This window comes from Wyeomyia smithii, chromosome 1 (genome assembly GCF_029784165.1).
Source record: "Wyeomyia smithii strain HCP4-BCI-WySm-NY-G18 chromosome 1, ASM2978416v1, whole genome shotgun sequence".
Taxonomy (NCBI): domain Eukaryota; kingdom Metazoa; phylum Arthropoda; class Insecta; order Diptera; family Culicidae; genus Wyeomyia; species Wyeomyia smithii.
In genome coordinates, this window is record NC_073694.1 from 186,378,175 (window position 1) to 186,403,528 (window position 25,354).

At 39.3% G+C, this 25,354-nt stretch overlaps 1 protein-coding gene across 5 annotated transcripts in view; it reads right to left on the bottom strand.

Moving 5' to 3' along the window:
- Nucleotides 1–25,354, bottom strand: part of LOC129718547 (tyrosine-protein phosphatase 99A-like) — a 295,684-nt gene that overhangs the window by 127,521 nt on the left and 142,809 nt on the right. For all 5 annotated transcript variants that reach the window (XM_055669421.1, XM_055669417.1, XM_055669420.1 and 2 more), the window contains exons 4-5: nt 6,176–6,302; nt 5,990–6,113 (exon numbers count right to left, since the gene is read on the bottom strand). In XM_055669421.1, coding sequence (XP_055525396.1) covers nt 5,990–6,113; nt 6,176–6,302 — 251 coding nt within the window. The remainder of the gene's footprint in view (nt 1–5,989; nt 6,114–6,175; nt 6,303–25,354) is intronic.

Consider the following 25,354-nt stretch of genomic DNA (forward strand, 5'->3'; position numbering starts at 1 on the left):
TCATTCGTCCCTTTGGCACGGCGGAAGCCAAATTGAGTTTCTGATAGTAGACCATTTGATTCGACCCAGTGGTCTAAACGACGGAGTATCATTTTTTCCATCAATTTCCGGATACAGGATAGCATTGCAATCGGCCTATAAGAGTTGTGATTAGAAGCTGGTTTCCCTGGTTTTTGGATGGCGATCACCTTCACTTGCCTCCAATCCTGCGGTACAATGTTTTGCTCCAGGAACTTATTGAACAAGTTCAACAAGCGCCTCTTGGCATTGCCGGGTAGATTCTTCAACAAGTTGAATTTGATTCTATCTAATCCAGGCGCGTTATTGTTACAGGACAGGAGGGCAACTGAAAGTTCTGCCATCGTAAAAGGTGATTCTATCGCGTCGTGGCCCGGAGACGCATCGCGAACAATATTTTGCTCAGGAACAGAGTCCGGACATACTTTCCTGGCAAAATCAAATATCCACCTACTTGAAGACTCCTCACTTTCGTTGACCGTTACGCGATTCCGCATTCTTCGGGCTGTGTTCCAAAGAGTGCTCATCGATGTCTCCCTCGACGTCTCGTTCACGAACCGACGCCAATATCCACGTTTCTTTGCTTTAGCCAAGCTTTTAAGCTTGGTATCAAGCTCCGAATACCGTAAATAGTCGCCAGGTATACCTCCCGTCTGGTAGGCCTTAAACGCGTCGGATCTTTGCGTGTAGACATCGGAGCACTCTTGGTCCCACCACGGAGTGGGAGGCCGTTCTTTGATCGTTACGCCGGGATATTTCTTCGTTTGGGCTTGCAACGCGGCGTCGAGAATCAAGCCCGCGAGGAGGTTGTATTCTTCAAGTGGTGAATGATGTTGAATCGACTCGACCGCTTTTGAAATCATTTCCTCGTATAACTTCCAATCGACATTTCGTGTGAGGTCATACGGAATGTCAATTGGTCGCATGCGAGTTGACCCGTTAGTAATTGAAATAAGAATAGGCAGATGGTCGCTACCGTGAGGATCGAGGATTACCTTCCATGTGCAATCCAACCGTAGCGACGTCGAACATAAGGATAGATCCAAAGCGCTTGGGCGCGCTGGAGGTTTCGGGATACGTGTCATTTCACCGTTGTTTAAAATAGTCATGTCGAAGTCATCGCAAAGGTTATAGATTAAAGAGGAGCGGTTATCATTGTATGGGGAACCCCAAGCCACGCCATGAGAGTTGAAGTCTCCCAAAATCAAACGTGGCGAGGGAAGAAGTTCTATTAAATCAAAGAGCAGCCGTTGCCCAACCTGTGCTCTGGGGGGAATATATATTGAGGCAATACAAAGCTCTTTACCTTGTATTGTCATTTGACATGCGACAACTTCGATGCCTGGAATCGAGGGGAGGTTAATACGATAGAAAGAATAGCACTTTTTAATCCCTAAAAGTACTCCTCCATATGGGGTGTCTCGATCAAGGCGAATAATATTAAAATCATGGAAGTTGAGATCAATATTTGAAGTAAGCCAAGTTTCACAAAGGGAAAATGCATCGCATTTGTTTTTATTTATCAAAACTTTAAACGAATCAATTTTTGGTAAAATACTTCTACAATTCCACTGTAAGACAGAGATAGAATCCTTCATATACGCAGTTGAATTAGGCATCGAAGGATACAATCGCTGCAAGGAGAGGCCATTGGGCAGTCAACTGCTTCAAAAATGATCTAACTGTTGGGAGGAATGCTGTAAGAAAAATTTTAATTGGATCGGGTACATTGAAAGTTTCAAAAATCCAGTCCACAATGTCAGAAAATTTCACTAATCCAGAGTTTGTTTCATCAACTGGGAGTGTAAAAGGAGCAACTGGGGTTTTAGATGTTCCTGGCAGTGCTGGGAACTCCTTCTGGGACTTTAAATTTGCCAGCCCAGGAGGAGTTTGCTTCGGTTTTTCCGCAGCACTGTTTGGTTTGTTTGTAACCTTCATTTCACTTTGAGAAATCTTAGGACCTTTTCTGGGAAGTTTAGGAGAGGAAACACTTTTCCTCTTTCTAGACTCCCCAGGATTGGCGTAAGATGCTCCCGCTGGTGAATCGTCAGAATCGGTTTCCTCAGAGGGCAACAGATCGAAGGGGTTCGAAGTAACGGGAGAAGTGGTAACGGTCTTCTTCAGCATGTCAGCGTAGGAACGCTTTGAACGCTCTTTGAGAGACCGTTTTATTTTATCCCTGCGCTGCATGTACACCGCACATGTCGAGAGCTCATGCAGATTTTCTCCGCAGTGAATACACTTTTCAGCGTTAACACTGCAAGAATCTTCCGCATGAGACTCCCCACACTTGCCACAACGTGCCTTATTGCAGCAGTAGGCGGCTGTATGGCCTAACTGCTTGCAATTCAGGCAGTTCATGACGCGGGGCACGTAGAGCCTCACAGGGAGACGAACCCGGTGGATCGAGACGTGGCTTGGTAGTGCAGACCCGGCGAACGTAACTCGAAACGAGTCTGACGGAGTGTATACTGTTTTGCCACCGATGATCGATGCTGACCGCAATTGCTTGCAGTCGAGCACCTTTACTTCGGGACACGTTTTGTTCTTAAAGCACCCTTTGGCACTTTGCAGTATACACTCGACGGACAGACTCGAATCGGTTATGACACCGTCGATCTCCACGTCTCGTGCGGGTATGTAAACGCGATACTCGCGTGTGAAGAGCTCAGAGCAAGCTATATCGTTGGCCTCTTTCAGGTTACCGACCACGACACGGAGCTTGTTAGGCCGGACCTTGGAAATTTCGGTCACGCCCTTGTACTCCTTCGTCAGGTCTTTAGAAATCTGCAAGAGGTTCAACTTTTTCGATTTCGGTCCTGCCTTTGGCCGAAAATAAACAGTATAGCTGCCCTGGGCTCCGTCTGGGTAAAGCCTGGGGCGAGGGGGGACTGAAGAATGAACAGGGGAGGGGGTAACAGAAGGGTCAGGGTCAGAGGGGTTCGGGGATGGTGGCGCGGGAGGCGAGGGATCTACATCCATCGCGCTATGTTTAGCGCACTAGCGCTGACAAGAACACGTACCTTTTTATTTCTCCCTTCCAGTAAGGTTGGTTGTCCGATCGTTCGAAGTAGCAGCCGTTACAGCCAGCAGCACCAATACAGCAGCACCAAACAGCCACCAGCAGCGAGCCAGGTGTGAGATCACTCCACACAGCGATACGACTCGCTGACACTGATGGCTTCTTCTTTTTCCTCGTTTGTGTCTCGTCCACTGCTGTAGCACAATCCAGCCAGCAGCCAAATCGGCTTACGCACCAGCTGGCAGTCACGATGCGAAACAGTTGCACAAAGGAACGACCTTGAACCCGGATTTATTTCACTCGACCAGGCAAACAATGCCAACACTTGTTCACACGTCTTTTGTTTTATACTCTATCGGACCGATCACCAAACACGTCCAGTACTGATGCGTGTTCGGCACAGAATGAACAAAGGACTTGTTAGAAGCAAACTTGATTTCGCAAGCGTCGTTTGGCGGCCTTACTACGAAACTTACATACCGCGAATTGAAGCAGTCCAGAAAAAAATCTTAAAGTTTGCTCTTAGGAATCTCGGGTGGAATGGAGGAGAACTACCTCCCTATCAAGATCTGTGCTCTCTGGTGAACCTTGACACAATTAACTCACGACAAAAGATAAATGACATCATCTTTTTCACGAACATTTTATCCGGACGTACTGAGAGCCAACCTTTTGCTGAAAGATTGATCTTTAACAACAGCCAAGTCACGCTTCGACAACGAAGAACATTCGACCCTCCTTTCCGATCCAGAAACTATTCGCAGAACGAGCCAACTACTCGATTTATGAATACCTTCAACACACTGCAGCAGATCATCAGTGTCGACATGAGTACCTCAGCGTTGAAACATAGGCTTAGTTTATATTTTAAGGGACAACTGTATTAGTGTTTTCTTTTATGTTTGACTAGTCTACGTGTTTTTATTAATCTTATAATTATATTCATGTATGTAACTAACCAAAACAAGTGTATCGTGAAATTTATTATTAAGAATGGATTGTAAAATATTTTTTTTCTATTAAGAATGGGTAACGGGCTTTCAGCCTATATTCGGATTTCAATAAACAGTAAAGAATAAACAATAAACAATTCATTCTCAGACAGTTTTTCTATACAATCAACGCTAAAATGCTTTGAATAAAACCCATGCCAGAACCCTTTTAGAAAATAACCCATGAATTCAAAAAATCTCTCAAACTGTGAAAAATGCTCAATTTGCTAACGTGTGCAAAGTTTTATTCAAATCAAAAATGATCGATTGAATTTTTGTGTATTTCCAGGTCATTTGGCGCGAATTTATTCATATTAATTTTCAAGTGTGTATGACAAAGGTTAGACCACACTTTTCTCCCCACTCAAAAGAAGCGAATTAAGCGGAACAAAAGCACCATTTCAATCCGAAATACGCCGGCAGCGGACGCTTTCCTTCAGTCGCCAAAATTTATGACTCGCGCGACGTCCGCTTCATGCGCAGCATAATTTGTACCGTCTACGTTTTATTCTGTATTTCATATTCCCGTAATCATTTGCACAAAGAGAGAGAGGAAAAAACGTCCCTATAATCCTCGAATTGCACCGAATTTTCTCTCGCTCGAAACTTTGTTTTTAACTTCCAAGAAAAAAAAAATACCTTGCCAGCCGAATAAGACTTATGATGAAGGTTGGAAAATTTATCTCCCTTGCCACGTCGTTGAGGACCTCAGGTGACTCACGAAGATAGACTCCCGGCTCGGCTTACTGTGGCGGGGACAAGCTGGCTGCCTTTCTCGCTTCGCAGCTGGAGCTGGCAGATTAGCCCGGTTGACATTTGTCAAACGGACGCTTCCGTGAGAATTTCGCGCCGCGGCCAAATCCCAGCTTCGAAACCCGTTGGCCTGCGGCCAAATTACTCCAATAATGAAAACTGATGGAAATGTTGTGCTCCTACTGTTTTTATGCGACGACCGAGAGGATGCCACTAACGAACGTTACTAATTTACGGGTGGTGAAATGAAATTTTCATTTAATGTTCCTATCACGTATTTCGACCGAGCACATTCGGAAGAGTTTTTCGGCCCCGGAGAACCGAACCGGACCATTCGAAAGCTATTCTTCTCCCATCCCGGAAGGATTGCTAGAAGCTGCAATTCGTTTCCCGTGGCATGCATTGCGGTCGACCGAAGACAGTCTTGAATAAATAAATTTTCTTGTTCACCTCCCCCGTCTGGCAGCTCAAAAGCTTATGCTGACAGCTCCGACACCTCCCCTTTTTCCTACGGGGTGGTACGTTCGCCATTTGGCAGAACAGAATCTACAAACCCCGGAGTATGTACTACTGTACTACTGTTTCAAATGATAACAATAATTCTTAGCTCTTCAACAAGACACTCAGCAGGCAGTAGGAAAGGAGTTGGGAATTTATTTCCTAGTCTAACTGATCCTTTTTATACCTTACCCCGCTCCTGGCAGAGCCGCTCTTTCCGCTAGCCGGTGGTGATGAAAAATATAAATTCCTCATACATTTAACTATTAGTGGCTTCTCTGTCTGCTTGTTCTACCCTGCCCTGCCCACCGGTTTCGGCGACGGTTCTGGTCACGGCTGACAAGATTTAAATATTCAACGAGCTTCGTGATGTGGGGAAAGGAATTTTTTTATTTGCCACACGGTTTTCCGACAAAATGAGCCTAGAAACTAGAAAGAGAGGAACAAAAACAGACAGACAGATTTTGCTGGCTGTGAGCTGCTTCTTGCGGTGACGCTGCATTGAATGTTTTAGGTTGAGAAGTGAAACTAATTTGTTCATATTTTCCGCTGTGTTGTCCTTTTCGGCGGATGTTATTAATACATATTTGATGAAATGGTAGCAGCATGCAAAACCAACCTACCTACCCAAAACCAACCGCTAATTATGGGTTAGATTTTGTGGGACTGAGTTGTTGCCGGAAATTACCAATTGTTCGCTACTCACCTAGTTTCGATGACGAAGTTGCTTATCGGTGCACTGCGGGGATCCTGCGTGTAGGCCCAGGACAGATTCACCGATCGGGAGGTAAAGCTGACGACCATCGGCCGGCCCGGGGCTTCGGGAACATCTGAGAAACGAATTAGTAAAGTTGATCGTCGTACTTATCTAGAAAAATTAATTATCTCAAACCTTGTACGAGCAGGTCAACAACCGCTTCCGGGTTGTGCCGCTGGTTTATGAGGCAACTGTACTCGGCAGTGTCGGATGCGTAGGCCGGACTGAACTGGAGACTGAAGTTATCAGCTAACAGAGCGATCTGCGGGGGAGGAGAAAAAAAAAAACAGGATAAAAACTTAAAGAATATACTAGAAGAAGGAAAATCCTAGCATACAGTTATAATTAGACCGTGATAAATGGAACTTCCCACAGGTTGTCGGTCCGTTGTTAGGTTGCACGACAGTGGAAACTTGCCGTTGGTTAGATGCGCGTAACGATGCTACGCTTCGGGGTTGCAGATAATGATAGTAATTATTCGTGTTTTCTCCCATGCTGGGTTGGGAGTGAAATACTGTAATTAGTGTAGGCTGCGATGGTTAGAGGAGCTGAAGCAGCCGGTTTGATAGAGAGAGAGAGAGAGAATAGTTGTACACGTACTTAATTAGAAAATAGAAAAAAACTCGTGAGTAAAAACTCAAACGTTAGGATTCTGTATAATTTTTTTCCACACAGTTTCTGCTTGCATGGCGCAAAATAATGGAAATAGTTCGTACGTGTTTATCATCATCCTTCGACAGGCGTCAGGCGAACGTATTCGTTTCGGTTGGCATATGAATATATCTAAACTGTACAAAATATTAATATTGTTGAAAATGTTATAAAACGTCCAAAATACAAAAACTGTTTAATGAAATTGAGAAAAAGTTCTTATAACAATTTTTTTCATGTCTATGAAACATTTTTATCGTGAAACAGTGTTGGACGAGAAGTTTTATTTAAAAAAAAAAACCTAAATTAATCCACCTAGCGGTCAGACCCAGTCTTTCTCATTCAATTTTTTATTTGTAAAAATAGATTTACATGAACGCTTCAAACCAATAAATGTATATTCACTCTTTAGGTTCTAAAATATTGATGTTGTAATCTTTACATATAAAAATGCAGTCAAGTCTGTCTGTCTGTCTGATCCATATAGGCCCGAAAACTACCGAACCGATCGACGTGAAAATTTGTATGTAGGGGTTTTTGGTGCCGATAAAGGTTCCTATGATAGTTTGAGACCCCTCCCTCTTCTGGAAGGGAGGGGTCCCATACAAATAAAACATAAATTTCTGCACAACTCAAGAACAAACCAAGCAAATGAAACCGAATTTGGCATGTGGATGTTTTAAGGGGTAACTAATATGTCCATAATAGTTGGATGAAACACAAATTTGTGCACATCTCGCGAACTAATCAACTAAATGGAACCATATTGGCAGGTGAATGTTTTAGTGGTAACAAATATGTTCCATAATCGACCTCAGATAACATTTTGGATTGTAAGATTGCAACTTCCGGTTCCTGGAAAACAGCCGAAAATGGCCGATTTCCACCCAATATAATAATATCCGGATCTAGAATAATACACAGGAGCTAAAATCGACCACAGATAGCATTTTGAATTCTAAGATGGCGACTTCCGGTTTCTGAAAACAGCAGAAAATGACCAAATACCACCCAATATAAGTTTTTCTTTAACCAGTATGCCGTTCAAATCCAGAAATTGTCTCCAAATGCCAATATGAAATCCAAAATGGCGACTTCCGGTATCGGAAAAACAGCGACAAATGACCAAATACCACCCAATATGGGTATTTCAGGAACCGTAATGATGCACCGGAGCCACAAATCGACTTCAGACAACATTTTGAATTGTAAGGTGGCAACTTCCGGTTTCTGAAAAACAGCCTGAGATGGACGATTCCCATTAAATATGAGTATTTCTGGAACCAGAAAGATGCACAGAAGCTAAAAATTGATCACAGACACAATCTTGAGTTTTAAGATGGTGACTTCCGGTGTCTGGCAAACAGCCGGAAATGACCAAATACCATTCAATATGAATGTTTTCAGAACCAGAATTACGTTCAGATGACAGAAATTGATTTCACAGGCAATTTTAAAGTCCAAAATGACGACTTTCGGCTTCTGAAAAACAGTCCAAAGTGACCAAACATCACCCAATACGAGTTTTTCTTTAACCAGTATCCTAAATACCATTTTAAAATCCAAGATGGCGACTACCGGTTTGTGAAGACAGCCTAAAATAACCAAATACCATCCAATATGTGTATCTCTGGAACCAGAATGATGCAATGAGCTAACAATTGACCTCAGGCACCATGTTGAATTGCTAAATGGCAACTTATAGGCAACAGTCGGAAATGACCGAATAATACTCAATATGGATATTTCCGTAAACGTGATGATGCATAGAAACCAAACAGTGACCCTGGACACTATTTTGAATTTCAAGACGACCACTTTTAGTTTCTGGAAAACAACCAAAAATACCTCCCAATATGGGTATTTCCGGTGTCAGATTGATGCCAGAAAGTCTGCTGGTAATGACAGAATACCACCCAATAAGAATATATTCAGAATTAAGGCGATGTACAGAAGCCGAAAGTCGAGGATGTTGTCATTTCGATAAAACCAATCATTTCAAACGATTTGTTATTTGACTTTGATCATATCCTATGGCCGATTCGTCGTGCATTTGCAGACTTCAAACAAACCGCAAGGAATCAATGAACTTGGAACGTTCAAATAGTACGACACCACATTTAAATTATGTTGAGGCCACATATATCGATCAAAGCAGGTATAGTTTTAAATAGTCTTTGAAATTCTTTTCTTTCCATAACTTTTGAGCCACATATCAAATTGTTATGAAGTTTGTTATTTGTAAGTTTGAGAGATGACTCGTTCGTATGACACTAGTTATGTTCAAATAAGTCATGTAATCTTTGAGATAATAGACTTTCGTTGTTTTAATAACAATTTAATACATAACGGTTGTTTAAGTTCGATTATAATCAAATGAAATGGGAACGTGTAGGGCAGCCAAACTTTGAAACCACGTGTTCAGTCATAATTCATCAGTTAACCCTTAACTAGCCCGTTCATCTGATAATAATAATCAAATCGGTTGTGTAGTTTCTGAGATAATGAAGTTTCGTGATTTTCACAAGTCGGCACGTTACAAATGAAGTTACAGTTCGATTACAGTAAAATTCAATAGGATGTTATGAGTCAGCTAGACCTTTCATTTGACCCTAATTTCGTGAAAATCGGTTCAGCCATCTCTGAGAAAAGTGAGTGAGTCCAAGTAGTTTTCGGAATATGTTCCTTTGCATAGCTGGATTTCACATTTTTAAACATAACAGGCAAAGTAAAAGTCCGATTGCAAAACAAATCAATAAGGTCTTACGGTGCAACAAGACCTTCCATTTGACACTGATTATATGAAAATCGGTTCAGCCATCTCTGAGAAACATGAGTGAGATTAAACAGTCTTCAGAACACGTTTCTATTCATAACTTTTAAACCACAAGTTCAATCTTTATGAAATTCAAAACTTAAGAGTTTTCTAGGTAGTCCGTTCTTTTGAGACCAATTTAGTTCAAATCGGTTGTGTAGTTTCTGAGATATTGATGTTTCATGATTTCCACATTTTTCAACATAACCTCTAAACTAAAAATCCGATTACAATGAAATTTAATAGGGTCTTATGGGGCAACAAGACCTTTCATTTGCAATTAATTTCATGAAAATCGGTCCAGCCATCTCTGAGAAAAGTGAGTGAGAATAAAAATCTGCCCATACACACACACACACACACACACACATACACACACTCATACAGAAAATGCTCAGCTCGTCGAGCTGAGTCGAGTGATATATGCCATTCAGCCCTTTGGAGCACTTTTATACTCTCGGTTTTGCAATCGATTGCTATACCTTTCTAGGAGAAAGGCAAAAACATTTTTCCTTATAAGCGAAAGTTTCAGAAGCCTTTTAGGTAAATAAATAATTTATCCAAAGGCCCTAATTTTGAAAAAAAATGAGATTACGTTTCGTTTTATGCAAATCAATTTTCTCCAGTGTGCATTTTTCTTCAAAATTTTTAAACAAAATTTTCTAATTTTTTTTCTGAAAGTTATCCCTTGACAATTTCTCTCTAACTCTAATAATTATCGTACGTCGCATGTGAGTTAAGAAGCAAGAAGCGCAAGTTTTTGTTAGAAAAACCTTTTTTTTGCTAGAAAAACGTTTTTTTTCTTAAGAATATAGTTAATTTCGATTTGTTTAAAAGAGTCTTAGGCAACTGAAATGACGATTTTTTCCTGCATGGACTTCCTCTCTACAATCAGAATCGATGCTCTATTGTAAAAAAATGCCCAGAAGTCTGCTGTATTCTAAACTTTCGATATAAGTAATACCGCTGTTGAGAAGTGGCATGCTTATTTATTATCCGTGCTTGTGTGTAATATGGTTCTACCTTTCCTTTTAAACGCTTTTTGTTCTAATATACCGAACCTCGTTCCCCCTGCCAAATCTCGACAATTATAACTCTCTGAAGACGTTTAGTTGGATATCCTTCTGGCCAGTATTATTGTAAAAAGGTTCTTATTTTTTATCAAGAGGAAGTCACACAAAGGTATTATAGAATTCAGCGTAAAGAAAAGGTAAGTGGTTGAGGAGCTTGAGAATAAACCTATGATTGAATCGTTTTTGACATTGAATGACCTGATTCTACTAAGATTCGAACCCAGTCATAAATGTCATAAATGTCATGAATGTCAGAAATGTCATAAATTTCATATATTTCATGAATGTCATAAAACGTCAATTTGGGATATTTTTCAATTTTGGCCATTTCTGGCCACAAGAAGCACTTTACAGCGGATTCAAGTTAAATTTGGGATCCTTTTTAATTGTGGCCATTTCTGGCCCTTAGAAGCACTTTTCGACGAATCTGAGCTCAATCTGAGCTCAATTTGGGATCATTTTCTATTTTGGTCTTTTCTGGCCTACAGAAGCACTTATCGACGATTCTGAGCATTGAGCTCATTGGGATCATTTTCGATTTTGGCCTTTGAAAGCACTTATCGGCGATTCGAAGCTCAATTTGGGATCATTTTCTATTTTGGCCTTTTCTGGCTCTTAGAGGCACTTTTCGGCGATTCTGAGCTCAATTTGGGATCATTTTCGGTTTTGGCCTTTGAAAGCACTTATCAGGGATTCGGAGCTCAATTTGGGATCATTTTCAATTTTGGCCTTTTCTGGCCTTCAGAAGAACTTTTCGGCGATTCGGAGCTGAATTTGGGATCATTTTAGATTTTGGCTTTTTCTGGCCTTTAGAAGCACTTTTCGGCGAATCTGAGCTCAATTTTGGATCATTTTCTATGTTGGCCTTTTCTGGTCCTTAATAGCACTTTTCGGTGAATCTGGGCACAATTTTGGGTAATTTTCTATTTTGGCCTTTTCTGGTCTTCAGAAGCACTTTTCAGCTAATCTGAGCTCAATTTGGGATCATTTTCGATTTTGAGCTCAATTCGGGATCATTTTCGATTTCGGCCTTTGAAAGCACTTTTCGGCGATTAGGAGCTCAATTTGGGATTATTTTCGATTTTGGCCTTTTCTGGCCTTCAGAAGAACTTTTCGGTTATTCGAGCTCAATTTGGGATCATTTTCTATTTTGGCCTTTTCTGGCCTTCAGAAGCACTTTTCGGCGAATCTGAGCTCAATTTTGGATCATTTTCTATTTTGGCCTTTTCTGGTCTTCAGTAGCACTTTTCGGCGAATCTGGGCACAATTTTGGGTAATTTTCTATTTTGGCCTTTTCCGGTCTTCAGAAGCACTTTTCAGCGAATCTGAGCTCAATTTGGGATGATTTTCTATTTTGGCCTTTTCTGGCCTTCAAAAGCACTTATCAGCGATTCTGAGCTCAATTTGGGATCATTTTCTATTTCGGCCTTTTCTGGCGTTTGAAAGCACTTATCAGTAATTCAGAGCTCAATTTGGGATCATTTTCTATTTTAGCCTTTTTTGGCCCTTAGAAGCACTTTTCGGCTAATCTGGGCTCAATTTAGGATCATTTTCGATTTTGACCTTTGAAAGCACTTATCAGCGAATCTGAGCTCTATTTGGGATCATTTTCTATTTCCACCTTTTCTGGCTCTTAGAAGCATTTTTCGGCGATTTTGAGCTCAATTCGGGATCATTTTCTATTTTAGCCTTTTCTGGCTCTTAGAAGCACTTTTCGGCGATTATGAGCTCAACCTGGAATCATTTTCGATTTTGTCGTTTGAAAGCACTTATAGGCGATTCGGAGCTCAATTTGGAATCATTTTCTATTATGGCCTTTAGGAGCACTCTTCGGCGATTCTGACCTCAATTTGGGATCATTTTCTATTTCGGCCTTTTCTGGCTCGTAGAAGCACTTTTCGGCGATTCTGAGTTCAATTTGGGATCATTTTCTATTTTGGTCTATTCTGGGCTTTAGAAGCACTTTTCGGCGATTATGAGCTCAATTTGGGCTCATTTTCTATTTTGGTCTTTTCTGGCCTTCAAAAGCACTTTTCGACGAATCTGAGCTCATTTTGAGATAACTTTCTATTTCGGCTTATTCTGGCCTTTAAAAGCACTTATCAGCGATTCTGAGCTCAATTTGGGATCATTTTCTATTTTGGCCTTTAGAAGCACTCTTCGACGATTCTGGCCTCAATTTGGGATCATTTACTATTTCGGCCTTTTCTGGCTCTCAGAAGCACTTTTCGGCGATTCTGAGTTCAATTTAGGATCATTTTCTATTTTGGTCTTTTCTGGGTTTTAGAAGCACTTTTCGGCGAATCTGAGCTCAATTTGGGCTCATTTTCTATTTTGGTCTTTTCTGGCCTTCAAAAGCACTTTTCGGCGAATCTGAGCTCAATTTGAGATAACTTTCTATTTCGGCCTTTTCTGGTTTTTAGAAGCACTTTTCGGTGAATCTGGTCTCAATTTGGGATCATTTTCTATGTTGGCCTTTTCTGGCCTTCAGAAGCACTTTTGGGCGATTTTAAGCTCAATGTAGGATCATTTTCTATTTTGGTCTTTTCTGGCCTTCAGATGCCCTTTTCGGCGATTCTGAGCTCAATTTGGGATCATTTTCTATTTTGGCTTTTTCTGGCCTTCAGAAGCACTTTTCGGCGAATCTGAGCTCAATTTGGGATCATTTTCTATTTTGGCATTTTCTGGTCCTTAGAAGCACTCTCCGGCGAATCTGAGCTCAATTTGAGATAAATTTTCGGTGAATCTGGTCTCAATTTGGGATCATTTTCTATTTTGGCCTTTAGAAGCACTCTTCGACGATTCTGGCCTCAATTTGGAATCATTTTCTATTTTGGCCTTTAGGAGCACTCTTCGGCGATTCTGACCTCAATTTGGGATCATTTTTTATTTCGGCCTTTTCTGGCTCTCAGAAGCACTTTTCGGCGATTCTGAGTTCAATTTAGGATCATTTTCTATTTTGGTCTTTTCTGGGTTTTAGAAGCACTTTTCGGCGAATCTGAGCTCAATTTGGGCTCATTTTCTATTTTGGTCTTTTCTGGCTTTCAAAAGCACTTTTCGGCGAATCTGAGCTCAATTTGAGATAACTTTCTATTTCGGCCTTTTCTGGTTTTTAGAAGCACTTGTCGGTGAATCTGGTCTCAATTTGGGATCATTTTCTATGTTGGCCTTTTCTGGCCTTCAGAAGCACTTTTGGGCGATTTTAAGCTCAATTTAGGATCATTTTCTATTTTGGTCTTTTCTGGCCTTCAGATGCCCTTTTCGGCGATTCTGAGCTCAATTTGGGATCATTTTCTATTTTGGCTTTTTCTGGCCTTCAGAAGCACTTTTCGGCGAATCTGAGCTCAATTTGGGATCATTTTCTATTTTGGCATTTTCTGGTCCTTAGAAGCACTCTCCGGCGAATCTGAGCTCAATTTGAGATAATTTTTCGATGAATCTGGTCTCAATTTGGGATCATTTTCGATTTTGGCCTTTTCTGGCATTCAGAAGATTTTTCCGGCGAATCTGAGCTCCATTTGGGATCATTTCCTATTTTGGACTGTTCTGGCTCTTAGAAGCAATTTTCGGCGGATCTGAGCTCAGTTTGGGATCATTTTTTGTTTCGGCCTTTTCTGGTTTTTAGAAGCACTTTTCAGCGAATCTGAGCTCAATTTGGGATCATTTTCTATTATGGCCTTTTCTGGACTTCAGATGCACTTTTCAGCGAATCTGAGCTCAATTTGGGATCATTTTCTATTATGGCCTTTTCTGGCCTTCAGAAGCACTTTTCGGCGAATCTGAGCTTAATTTTGGATCATTTTCTATATTGGCTTTTTCTGGCCTTCATAAGCACTTTTCGACTATTCTGAGCTCAATTTGGTATCATTTTCTATTTTGGCCTTTTCTGGTGCTTAAAAGCACTTTACGGCTATTCTGATCTCAATTTGGGATCATTTTCTATGTTGGCCTTTTCTGGCCTTCAGAAGCACTTTTTGGCGAATCTGAGGTCAATTTGGGATTATTTTCTAATTTGGCCTTTCTGCCCTTCAGAAGCGATGCGATGTTCGAGTGATTCGAATCCCGAATACCCTTCGCTTGCAGGTGAGTTGCAGACAAAAATATCCTCTACGATTCCAGCTGAAACTGATCCTCGTAAATATCGTTGATGATCGTCTCGTGCGAAGTTCCCGACCATTTTTTTTGCCTTGAGCGGTGAGTGAATTGTTTGAATATTTGGTTGTGATTTGTGATTTGGGTGATTGAATAATTTTTTTTTTCTGAATCTCAGTTGTGTATAAACATAACAAATCTTAGAAATACTCTTAGAGCCAAAATGGTTTGTTTGTTTTTTCCTTCGGCGAGTTTGAAGATAATAATTTTGTGTCTCCGAAAAATATACACCGTAGATATTTTTTCAAATGAAAATATCAGAAAAAATATTAAAAATTAAATCAAAAAGCTCGTATTTTATAATTAAATATATTGGGCTGATTCGGGTTGATGTAATCTTGAAAAAAAAAGTTAAATAGAAAAAAAACTACACGTGCTTCATTGCTAACACTGGTAAACATAGGTTTTTCCCTAGTGCTGAAGCTGGAAAAAATGAAAGAGCTGTTTGACCGTTCCTGTGAATGCTGGTGCCTTTTGCAAAGGGAATTTTCTGAGAGAATAAACAACTTGGGAAATGTAGAACGACCCTGACGAGTACTCATTGTGCGGCATTTTAACGGACTTCTGCATATACTATGGGCACAAGAATGGTAAAAAAACTATAATCTTTCTAAAGCAGCTGTTTTGAGCTTTAGGGCAACTTTTATGTCGCTTTTGTTGACCAGTGCAATTCTCCTCTCGCTGTATTCTTACCCATTACTTTATCCACCCAGCACGAAGAGTATCTTTATCTACTGTTCAAAATTGCCCCACATCAAGGAGAAAATCAACATCATTGTAAGGTCTAATTTCAACCAGAACAGACGAACGAAGAAAACCCATGAGCTGGTACATTTTTTCCTCCTCAGCAATTCACTTTCGGCTGCGACGAAAGCAGGGGGCGGGTCGCGGCCGGTACACCAGCTGTCATTAATCTCCATTTTTTGTTGTTGCTTGAGCGTGGCTCGGTCCCTGAGGACAAGATAGATTTTCATGTTAACAAGATTCATGAGACTGCAGGCCCGCCCTCGGAGGTTGGTAGGATAAAAGCCGATTGGATGATGTTCGCCTCTAGGTGGTCACGTGCACACATACGTAGGTGTGTTTTTCATTGAGAGGCAAAACTGCCAAGTGTCTGCCAGCCAACGATAACGACCATTGATTCCGTAAAGAGTGGAGAGCTTAATTTCCAAGAAGAAGCTCCACTGTGTAATAAGTGCTTCGCTTCTAACTAATTCACTCATAAACTCGAACCGATAGTCGGAGGTTGTTTGGTGCTTCTGAAAAAAGAGGATAAAAAGCTGGAAGCTCATGATCTCACAGCAAAGTTTTTCACCTTTGTGCTGTTGATTGTTTACGGATTTTTTACTTGCCATGTGCTTGGGTATCGTGCAACGATGTCAGATTCGTTCGAAAGGATTTAGTTCTAAAAGTAGCTTTCACCGGGGCAATCGGAAGCCGTGCTCTGCTTGACGTCCCCGCCGGTTGCCGGAAGCATTGCAACATGAAAGAGTAACAATAATGCTATGGTTTCGTCCATCGTTTACCAGAGCAAACACCTAGCTAGCGGAGATGATTAGTCGATATTGATTGTTTTATTGGAATTTGCGATTGAGACTATCAAAAGCTGCCAGTGCTTCCGGCAGGTTCTGTAATCGTAATCTTTCAATCTACTTTTCCGCTCGAGCCAAATGCTGGGAAGAATAGACAAAGGAGTAATCAGTGGTATAGAGAAGAATATAATTTACGGTTCTGGAATTGGGTCGATTGAATTTTCTGCATCGTTATGTTAGCCTAGTTGGCTGCATCGGATTTAAGCTGTTTGAACACTCGAAAGTGGAATGCCTTTGTGGGAGCAGTCGTTTCTTTGTGAAGTGTGGGCTGATGGATGAATTTCCGACTAAAAAATAGAGGAATAGAAAGGTTATCGGGTGCCATTGATACATGCTTTCCTAGAAAACATAAAGTATTCCGACGTAGGGTTTCGAGAGCGAGTACTGGAATCAGAAAAAAGTGAATGAAGTCAACATATGTAACTTATATATAACTTTGAAACTTTTTAATTTAATATTAAGTAGTTCCACAGACAAAAGATATACCAATTTTCCAATTTGGTTTAAAAAATGTGTTTTTCTTTTCAAATTTTAATTCTAATTCCAAGTTGTTATAAATTTTTCATTTTTGCAGTAATCGGTTGGAAAATTTGTTACGCGTCCGCCTGAAGATAATTTTATGAAAATTATTATTGAAGTATACTATTAGGAAAATGTTATTCCTTGTTGAAATGCGGATTACGTCTAATCAGTACTGGAAAATGGCCATATATCATCCAGTATTCATATTTCCGCAACTGAGATGATATTCAGAAACCGGAAATCGATCCCAGACTTCATCATCTTTATCGTTATGAAGAAGACCATATCTAGAGATGCAAACTTACCAGGGCCTTCACTCTTTCATTCGTTCTTCTTTCCTGCCTCACCGGAAGGTCTTGGTCCCTCTGAATCTTGTAGGGCTTGGTCTGAAGTTTATCTTTCAGCATCCGACGGAGACTGCTATCAAATACGTTGAGATCCATCGTCAATTGGGTGGCACTACGTCGGGAATTTCGCTTAAGGTGCCTCATGAGTCATGACGATCATTACCTGCATATCGTTTCTTGGTACTTCCAGTCTCCAGGTTTCTTTTGACTGTACGGTTTTCAAAACTTCATAACGGCACACACGTGAATTGGACGGCTGCCGTTTTTCAGCTCGAAACAAGACAACTACAGCACTACGTTCTTGTTCCAGCTCCATTTTTCCGGATAACACTCGATTTCAATAGTAACACATACGTCCACTGACAGCTAAGACGCAATGTAGAAAAAGCGACGAGGGGTCGTCGATAACAGTTTTAACATCTAATACAGTGCAACGTAATAATGAGTGGTGAAGTAATGGAGCAGTTCAATCGCCGGATCCTGTATAGCCTAAATTAATTGCCGAATAATGAGATATAATGTTCTGTCGACTGTGCTAGAGAAAGCAAGCATTAAGCTCAGCTCTGATTGGTCGAAATCTAGTTCGCATAATGAAGTTATAATTTTCGGTATTTCGGCGGATGTGTAGCTGATTTTTCAATCGGTTGCTGCAAGGCCGAAGGTAATTTGTTGAAAATGGACATATTTTGTCCCCTGTTCCGTACCTAGATTTTCATTTTACGCCCCTGGTGGGGAACTTCTTTAGAGACGTAGTTCTACGTCAAAAGTTAAAAATGGTCAAAATGGATCTCTCTTAAACTGTATTGATGCTCAGAAGCTGCGAATCGACTTCAAGCGCCATTTTGAAGTCCAAGATGGCTAAATAAGCAGTGATTCAGTGAACAGAAGAATTTCTTATTATATTATTCTTGTTTTTCGAGTTGCCTTTTATTATTCTTGAGCAAATCACGCCAAATGATCTGGAAATACGCGAAAATTTAATCGACCATTTTTTATTTGAATATAACTTTGCACACGTATTTGGCTTAGCAAACTGAGCATTTTTCACAGATGGAGAAATTTTTTACACCCATGAGTCACATTCTAAAAGGGCGTATGCCTTTTGGCATAGGTTTTGTTCGAAGCATTGTAGCCCAGAAACCGTTGGTTGTATAGAAAAACTATCTGAGAATGAGTTGTAGGGAATTAAAAATGCACCATAAAAAAATATACACTTTACAAATAAAAATTTGTTTAACCAAAAAAAATTAAAAATAAACATTAAATTTCAATTTAAAAAAAAATGAGTTGAATATTTTTTTTTATTTTTTTTAAGAAACTTGACGTTAGTACGCAACTTTCAAAAAAAAGTCCAGGATGGAGAAATGAAAAATATTTTTTTTATGGTAGATTATTTTTTTTATAAAAATTCTAATTTAAACATTTTTCAAAATAATTGTATTCTGATGATTTTAAAAGATGGAGAGAGTCATTTTGAATCAAAAAGCTCCCGGTAGTTAATTTTCTAAAGGCATCGGTTTTCGAGTTATTTCTAATTTAAGCTCAAAAAATTATTATTATTTAAGAAAATACACGTTTTTCTTAATTTGTCCGTGGTTCTCCAGCAAAAACCATGCGTTCTTTGGAATGCTTGATCAAAAATATACAATTCATTATTTGACAACAAGTCGATTTGACAGCGCGTTGGATTTCTATCATGCTCTTAGCGATAATTTATAACAACAACAGAAAAAAAATCCTCAAAAATAAGTTCTGAGTGAAAATGATAAAATATTCAAAAGTTCAAAACTATTTTGTTTTTCATTTTATCATCACCAAATTTTGACAGATAGTAGTACATATTGTCGTCTTCAATGGGTAAAAAGAGTGTAAAAAGAGTGCACAAACGTAGGCTTGCCGTGGGACTATGGTGGGTGTAAAGATTTATTTCTGCAATAGCCATAGTTATAACACACACCAAATGTACAAATACCATACACAATAGTCCATGAACAAATTTTTCTAAAAATATTTGTATTCTGATGATTTTAAAAGATGCAGAGAATCATTTTGAATCAAAAATCTTTTGGTAGTAAACATTCTAAAGGCATCGGTTTCCGAGTTATTTTGAATTTAAGCTCGAAAAATTATTAATATTCCGGAAAATACACGTTTTTCTTAATTTGTCCATGGTTCTTCAGCAAAAAACATACGTTCATTGGAATGCTTGATCAAAAATATACAATTCATTCTTCGACAACAAAACGATTGGATAAATAACTCAAGCGCTAAACCTTAGCCTACCTACACGTTCCCCCTTGCCGAATGTTTTCTAAAAAAATATGTTTGTCGTGTAACTACTTGTTCACTAATAATAACTGTTTGTAAAGTACGCAACCAATAACTACTGGGTAACCTATAATATCTGTTTTCGTATATAAATACGATTGCACTACTCCAGATGTGTTAGTAACAGTATGCATTTTGTGAAGATGAATAAAGTGAAAATGAATACACCAAGCCCAAATGCTGTAAACCCTTTCCTGATCATCGGTGCTCATCAAGTTTACGCAAATTAAATGAAAACGTCATTGCAAAATTAAAAATATTGAACAGTCAAGCTCATTTTAATACGTCTCTATCAATTTGTGATTCGTGTAGTTATTGGAATAATAGTCAAACCACCATTCATCCCTTCGTTGTTTACTATTCAGAATCTGGAACACTTAAGAATATCAGCTTCATCATAATATCGGAAGTACTCCATCATGATACTGTTGCGGTTCAGGTGTTCATTGCCAAATTAATGAGTTTTTTGAAAACTACAATCGAGTTGAAAAAAGCGATATTAATGTCTGATGGAGCTGCCTCACAAAATAAAAATAGAAAAAACTTTGCAAGTCTTTGCAAGTTCAAAACAAAATATAACGTCGATGCAGAGTGGCATTTTTTTGCGACTTCTCATGGTAAAGGCCCATGCGATGCAATTGGTGGCATATTGAAACGAATGGCAGGAAATGCAAGTTCAGCTAAAGAACATGAACATCCCATTACAAGCGCAAAAGAATTGTATGATTGGTCTAATCAGAGAAGTAATAAAAATTCATCAAAAATGTCATTTAGTTGGGTATCATATGAAGAATATGAACAAGGAGTAACAGAATGGAGCAATATTTCCAAAAAATCTATAATAATAGCTGCAACACAAAAGTATTACTCTTTTGTTCCGATTTCAGAAAATAAGATAAAAACGAAGCTGTTTACAAAAGATGACGAATCATTTACTTATGATGTATATAAAATATAAGGTGAAACTAGTTCTGTAAAGTATCTATGTCATAAAAAAATATGTTCCTAAGATAATAAAACTCGAAAATAAATATTTGATTCTTACATATATTTATATCACTTAGAACATTTAACTCTTTTCTTGAGAACCGTTCGCCCAATCGTTTTGTTGTCAAAGAATGAATTGTATATTTTTGATCAAGCATTCCAATGAACGTATGGTTTTTGCTGGAGAACCATGGACAAATTAAGAAAAACGTGTATTTTCTTAAATTTTAATAATTGTTCGAGCTAAAATTAGAAATAACTCGAAAACCGATGCCTTTAGAATGTTTACTACCAAGAGCTTTTTGATTCAAAATGATTCTCTGCATCTTTTAAAATCATCAGAATACAAATATTTTGAAAAATGTTTGAATTATAATTTTCATAAAAATATTAATCTACCATAAAAAAAATATTTTTCATTTCTCCATCCTGGACTTTTTTTAAAAGTTGCGTATTAACGTCAAATTTCTTTGAAAAAAAAATGAAAAAAATTCAAATCTTTTTTTTTAAAATTGAAATTTAATGTTTATTTTTAATTAAATTTTTTTTCTTGTACAGTGAATATTTTTTTATGATGCATTTTCGATTCGCTATAACTCATTCTCAGTCAGTTTTTCTGTGCAACCAACGGTTTCTGGGCTACAATGCTTCGAATAAAACCTATGCCAAAAGGCATACGCCCTTTTAGAATGTAACTCATGGGTGTCAAAAATCTCTCCACCTGTGAAAAATGCTCAGTTTGCTAAGCCAAATACGTGTGCAAAGTTTCATTCAACTCAAAAATGGTCGATTAAATTTTCGTGTATTTACAGGCGATTTGAAATGATTTTGCTCATTAACTACTTCAAATAAATAATTTCGAGGCGCTAAGAAGTGCGACTGGTATTGTCGTAAAAGTAATTCCCGAAAAATCTGTTCATTTTCTGGTCATTGTTAACGCATTTAGTGAGTACCATTTCTTTTTAAGAATTTTATCCCATTTAATAATCGCTAGGAAAAAATATGGAATTGCACACTTCATAATTTACAAGGAAAGAAAATTCAATATTTTTTCATGTTTGTGGCTATTAGAGGAGTCAATTGTAATTTGTAATTGGCAGGAGGAATGAAACAATTTACTTCAAGCTAGTGTATTTCGTAACAACTTTAGTTCAGCTTTAGCTTCGGACGCAGTGCGCAGGGCAGTTTATCCTCGTTTTCGGATTCCTTCATTTCATCACCTACGCTGCGGTACCCGCTTGTTGCGTTAGTCCTCTCCGTTTGAGACAACCACTCGGTTTTTTTTTTATTATACAGGTAGTAGTTTTGTTCATCGTTAGATCGTTATTACGTTCAACCGACATTGTAAGTTATATTGTCTGGTCGTGGCATGGAGAGGACTGGCAACATGGCCAATAAAACAAACGTACATTGAATCGGTCCGTAAATTTCTAATAAAATTCACGTGTATTTTCGCACTAGAGGTCATGAAAGGTTGTAAATTTTCAAGTATATCGGGTGTCGCGTGTGTAAGATACAAATTAGTTAGAGTGGAGTGAAAATTAGAAGATCAAAAATGGAAGTGATTATGCAGTGTAAATTGGCACAGAAGATATAGTTCGCCATTCGTGTACGTTTTGATTTTTACCAAGTGAACGGTAGTGTTATTCACTAAGAGAGTGGAAACCGTAAAGAAGGAATGAGGTTCAACACGTCCTCTCCACTGACATCGATTGGGTTTGTGTGTTTTTTTTTATCTTCCGCTGAGCTTTGCGCGCAGCGAAGTGCAAAGCTTTCTTGCATTTGTGGTTCCTGCTGCTGGCTTGCGAAATGCAACTGGAGAGACAGGAAACAGAAGCTGAGTATTGGTTTTGGTGATATTTTACGTCGTGTTTGAAACGGGATCAGAGTGAAATTGTGACTACCTATGTTAACGCACACAGCTTTTCTTCCGTTCGATTTGAACGGCATGTGAGCGAGAGAGAATTTGTTTTTTTTGAAGTAGAATACTTCTCTCAGGAAGTTCGGCTACATAGGGATGTAAAATGAAAATCTAAAACCGAAAAATGTGAAAAATATGTCCAACTTCAAATGCTAATAAATCGGTTAGTATTCGATGGATTTCCTTCGTTCTTGTAGCAATAGATTGGAAAATATTCTAAGATTCTTTCTAAATGCAGATAATTGTGATTTTATTATTCAAACTATTGTACTATTGAAAATAGTCAAGCCTTGTCAAAACGAAAAATTCGGCCTCTGATTGGACGTTATATGATTGCTTCCCAAGCACGGTCGACAGAATCATAGACCTTGCCATTTGAAATGTGCAATATGGCCTATATAAGAGCTTGTTTCACTCGAAGCCGCTCATTATATTTCTAGACTGCAACAGGAGCAGTCCTCCCTTAGCAGCAGCAGTGGATACAGCAGCAGTGGTTACAGCAGCAGTAGCAGTGCACCGGATAACGGCCACAGCAGTGGTATGGCAACGGATAGCGGAGTGCGTCTCAGCGTCGATAGCAGGACCAGGTGATGCAGGGCAGCGGATACCAATGGCAACGGAAGCGTCCACTACTGTGGCAACGGGGATAGCGCAGCGGTTGACGTTGGTCTCAGCATCTATATAAGCAAGGCCAGCTGATGCAGTGTGGCTTTTTAGTGAAATGCTGTCTCTGAGCGATTACATTAGGCGTCTTACACAAATTACGTAACGCTAAAAATCTAGATTTCAGACCCCCTCCCCCCCTATGTAACGATAAGTAACGTTCGACATGACTCCCTCCCCTAAAATTACGTAACGCTGATCAGCCTGACCCCCCTCCAAAATTTTCAATTTCGAGCAAACATCACAGTTACGTAACTGTCTCTACTACCCCCCCCCCTCCCCCCTACGTAACAATAAGTAACGCTGATTCCAACCTCCTCCCCCCCTTTCATGCGTTACGTAATTTGTGTACGACGCCTTAGCAAATGCATCCAACGTAAAGAACGTTCTGGAAAGCTTTTCAGTGTTTATTTTCCCCCGAGGAATACTTTATTTGCACTGCCAGTGATAACGCCAAGATGTGATCGGCATCTTATCAAACATTGAATTGAACAACAAATTGTCCTTTTCAGGATGAAATGAAAGAATGAAGAGTTAATATTTTCTCTTAAATCAATTTACACTTTCAAGAAATTTGCAACAGATATATATTTGGCTTCATCTCCGTGTCTCAGAACGTACTGAATTATCTATTCTTTCAGTCATGAACACAACATCCGAAAAGCTTTCATTATCAGCATAAAAATTAATTTTTCGCGTAATCAAAATTCAAAAATTATCAAGTCCAAATTATGACAAGCAACTATATTATTGAGAATGGTCAATCCTTGTTGAAGCGCAAAATTTGACTGATCTGATAAGTCGGTAATATGATTGCTTCCCAAGCACGGTCGACAAAACCATAGACCTTTCCATTTAAAATTTGCTATTTGTCTGTAGGATAGGAAATATCGACTGAAATGGCTATCGATAGCTAACGATGGTTTCCTACTACTATCGATAGGTTTTTCATCCCTATATAAGAGCCTGTTTCAGTCGAAGCCGCTCATAATAGTTCTAGACAGCGACAACAGCAGTCTTCCCTTAACAGCAGCAGTAGCAGTGCAGTGGATACCAGGCGGATAGCGGTCACAGCTGTGGCATAGCAATAGATAGTGCACTAGTTGCAGCGGATCTCAGCATCGATAGCAGCTGGGCCAGCTGATGCAGGGACAGCGGATACCAATAGCAGCAAAACATGAGCATGGCTACGGATATCGTGGCAGTTGCAGGGAGGCACTTTAGTGAAATGCAGTCTCTGTGCGATAGCGGGCACTAGTAAATGCATTCAATGAAAAGTTTACTCATTTTGACAACAGCTTTTCACTGTTTATTTTATCACAAGGAAAACTTTACTCTCACTTTCAGTGATAACGCCAAGATGTGATCGGTATCTTATCCGATATTGAATTGAACAACAAATTAAAAAATGACTGAGACGCAAGCCGGGTTTTCTTTCTCGTAAAAGTGTTCTACTTCATCCTTGCGGTCGTGGTTTTGCACACAACCCTCCTGTGATTTTTTCTGCCTTTTGTGCTGCTTACGACCGCAGAGGCACCTTCGAAGATGCCGATTTTCTGATTCTTTCTCTCTCGATCACTTGCTGTGTGTGTTGGGTAGCGCGTTCATGTGTTCATGATTTTTTTTCACGTTGCATCAACTTGCAAGTTGCAGTAGGCTGACATGAGAATGTGTGTTCAGCAAATAGACCATCGCACGGTGACGTCGCGCACTTGCGTTTGACAGCTATTGGTGGCTTTGTTTGCCTTCGGGCGATGCAGTTTGGTTCTAAATTATAGCAGATCATTTCAGTTGTGACCAGTGATGCCACATATATAGATTTGTCTGCCTTTATACAGATTTCTTGCGTATTTTTCATACAGATATCTGCATGCAGATTGCAGATTTTCTGGAAATAATACAGATTTTTTTTGGTTTTTATGGGGTAGTAAATTGAACTACTTGATGTGGTTGAAAAGCGGAGATTGGCTCGGATGCGGTTCAGCGTGTCGTAGGTTTTACTATATTCATATGCTACTATAAATCTTTGAACACGCTAACTTTCACAAGATTGAATTGATAGTTTTACAATAGAGTTTGATCATCTATCATTCACAGGCGACAAATATCTTAGTTCTTCGTCTGTCATGAAGAGTTCTGATCGGTTACGGTCATTTAACCATATTTAACCCTATTAATTTTATGATTTTCCTAGCTTTTGGACAAATGTTGATACACTTGAATTTTTTTTTATTCAATAATGTTTAAATCTTGTTGGATGCAA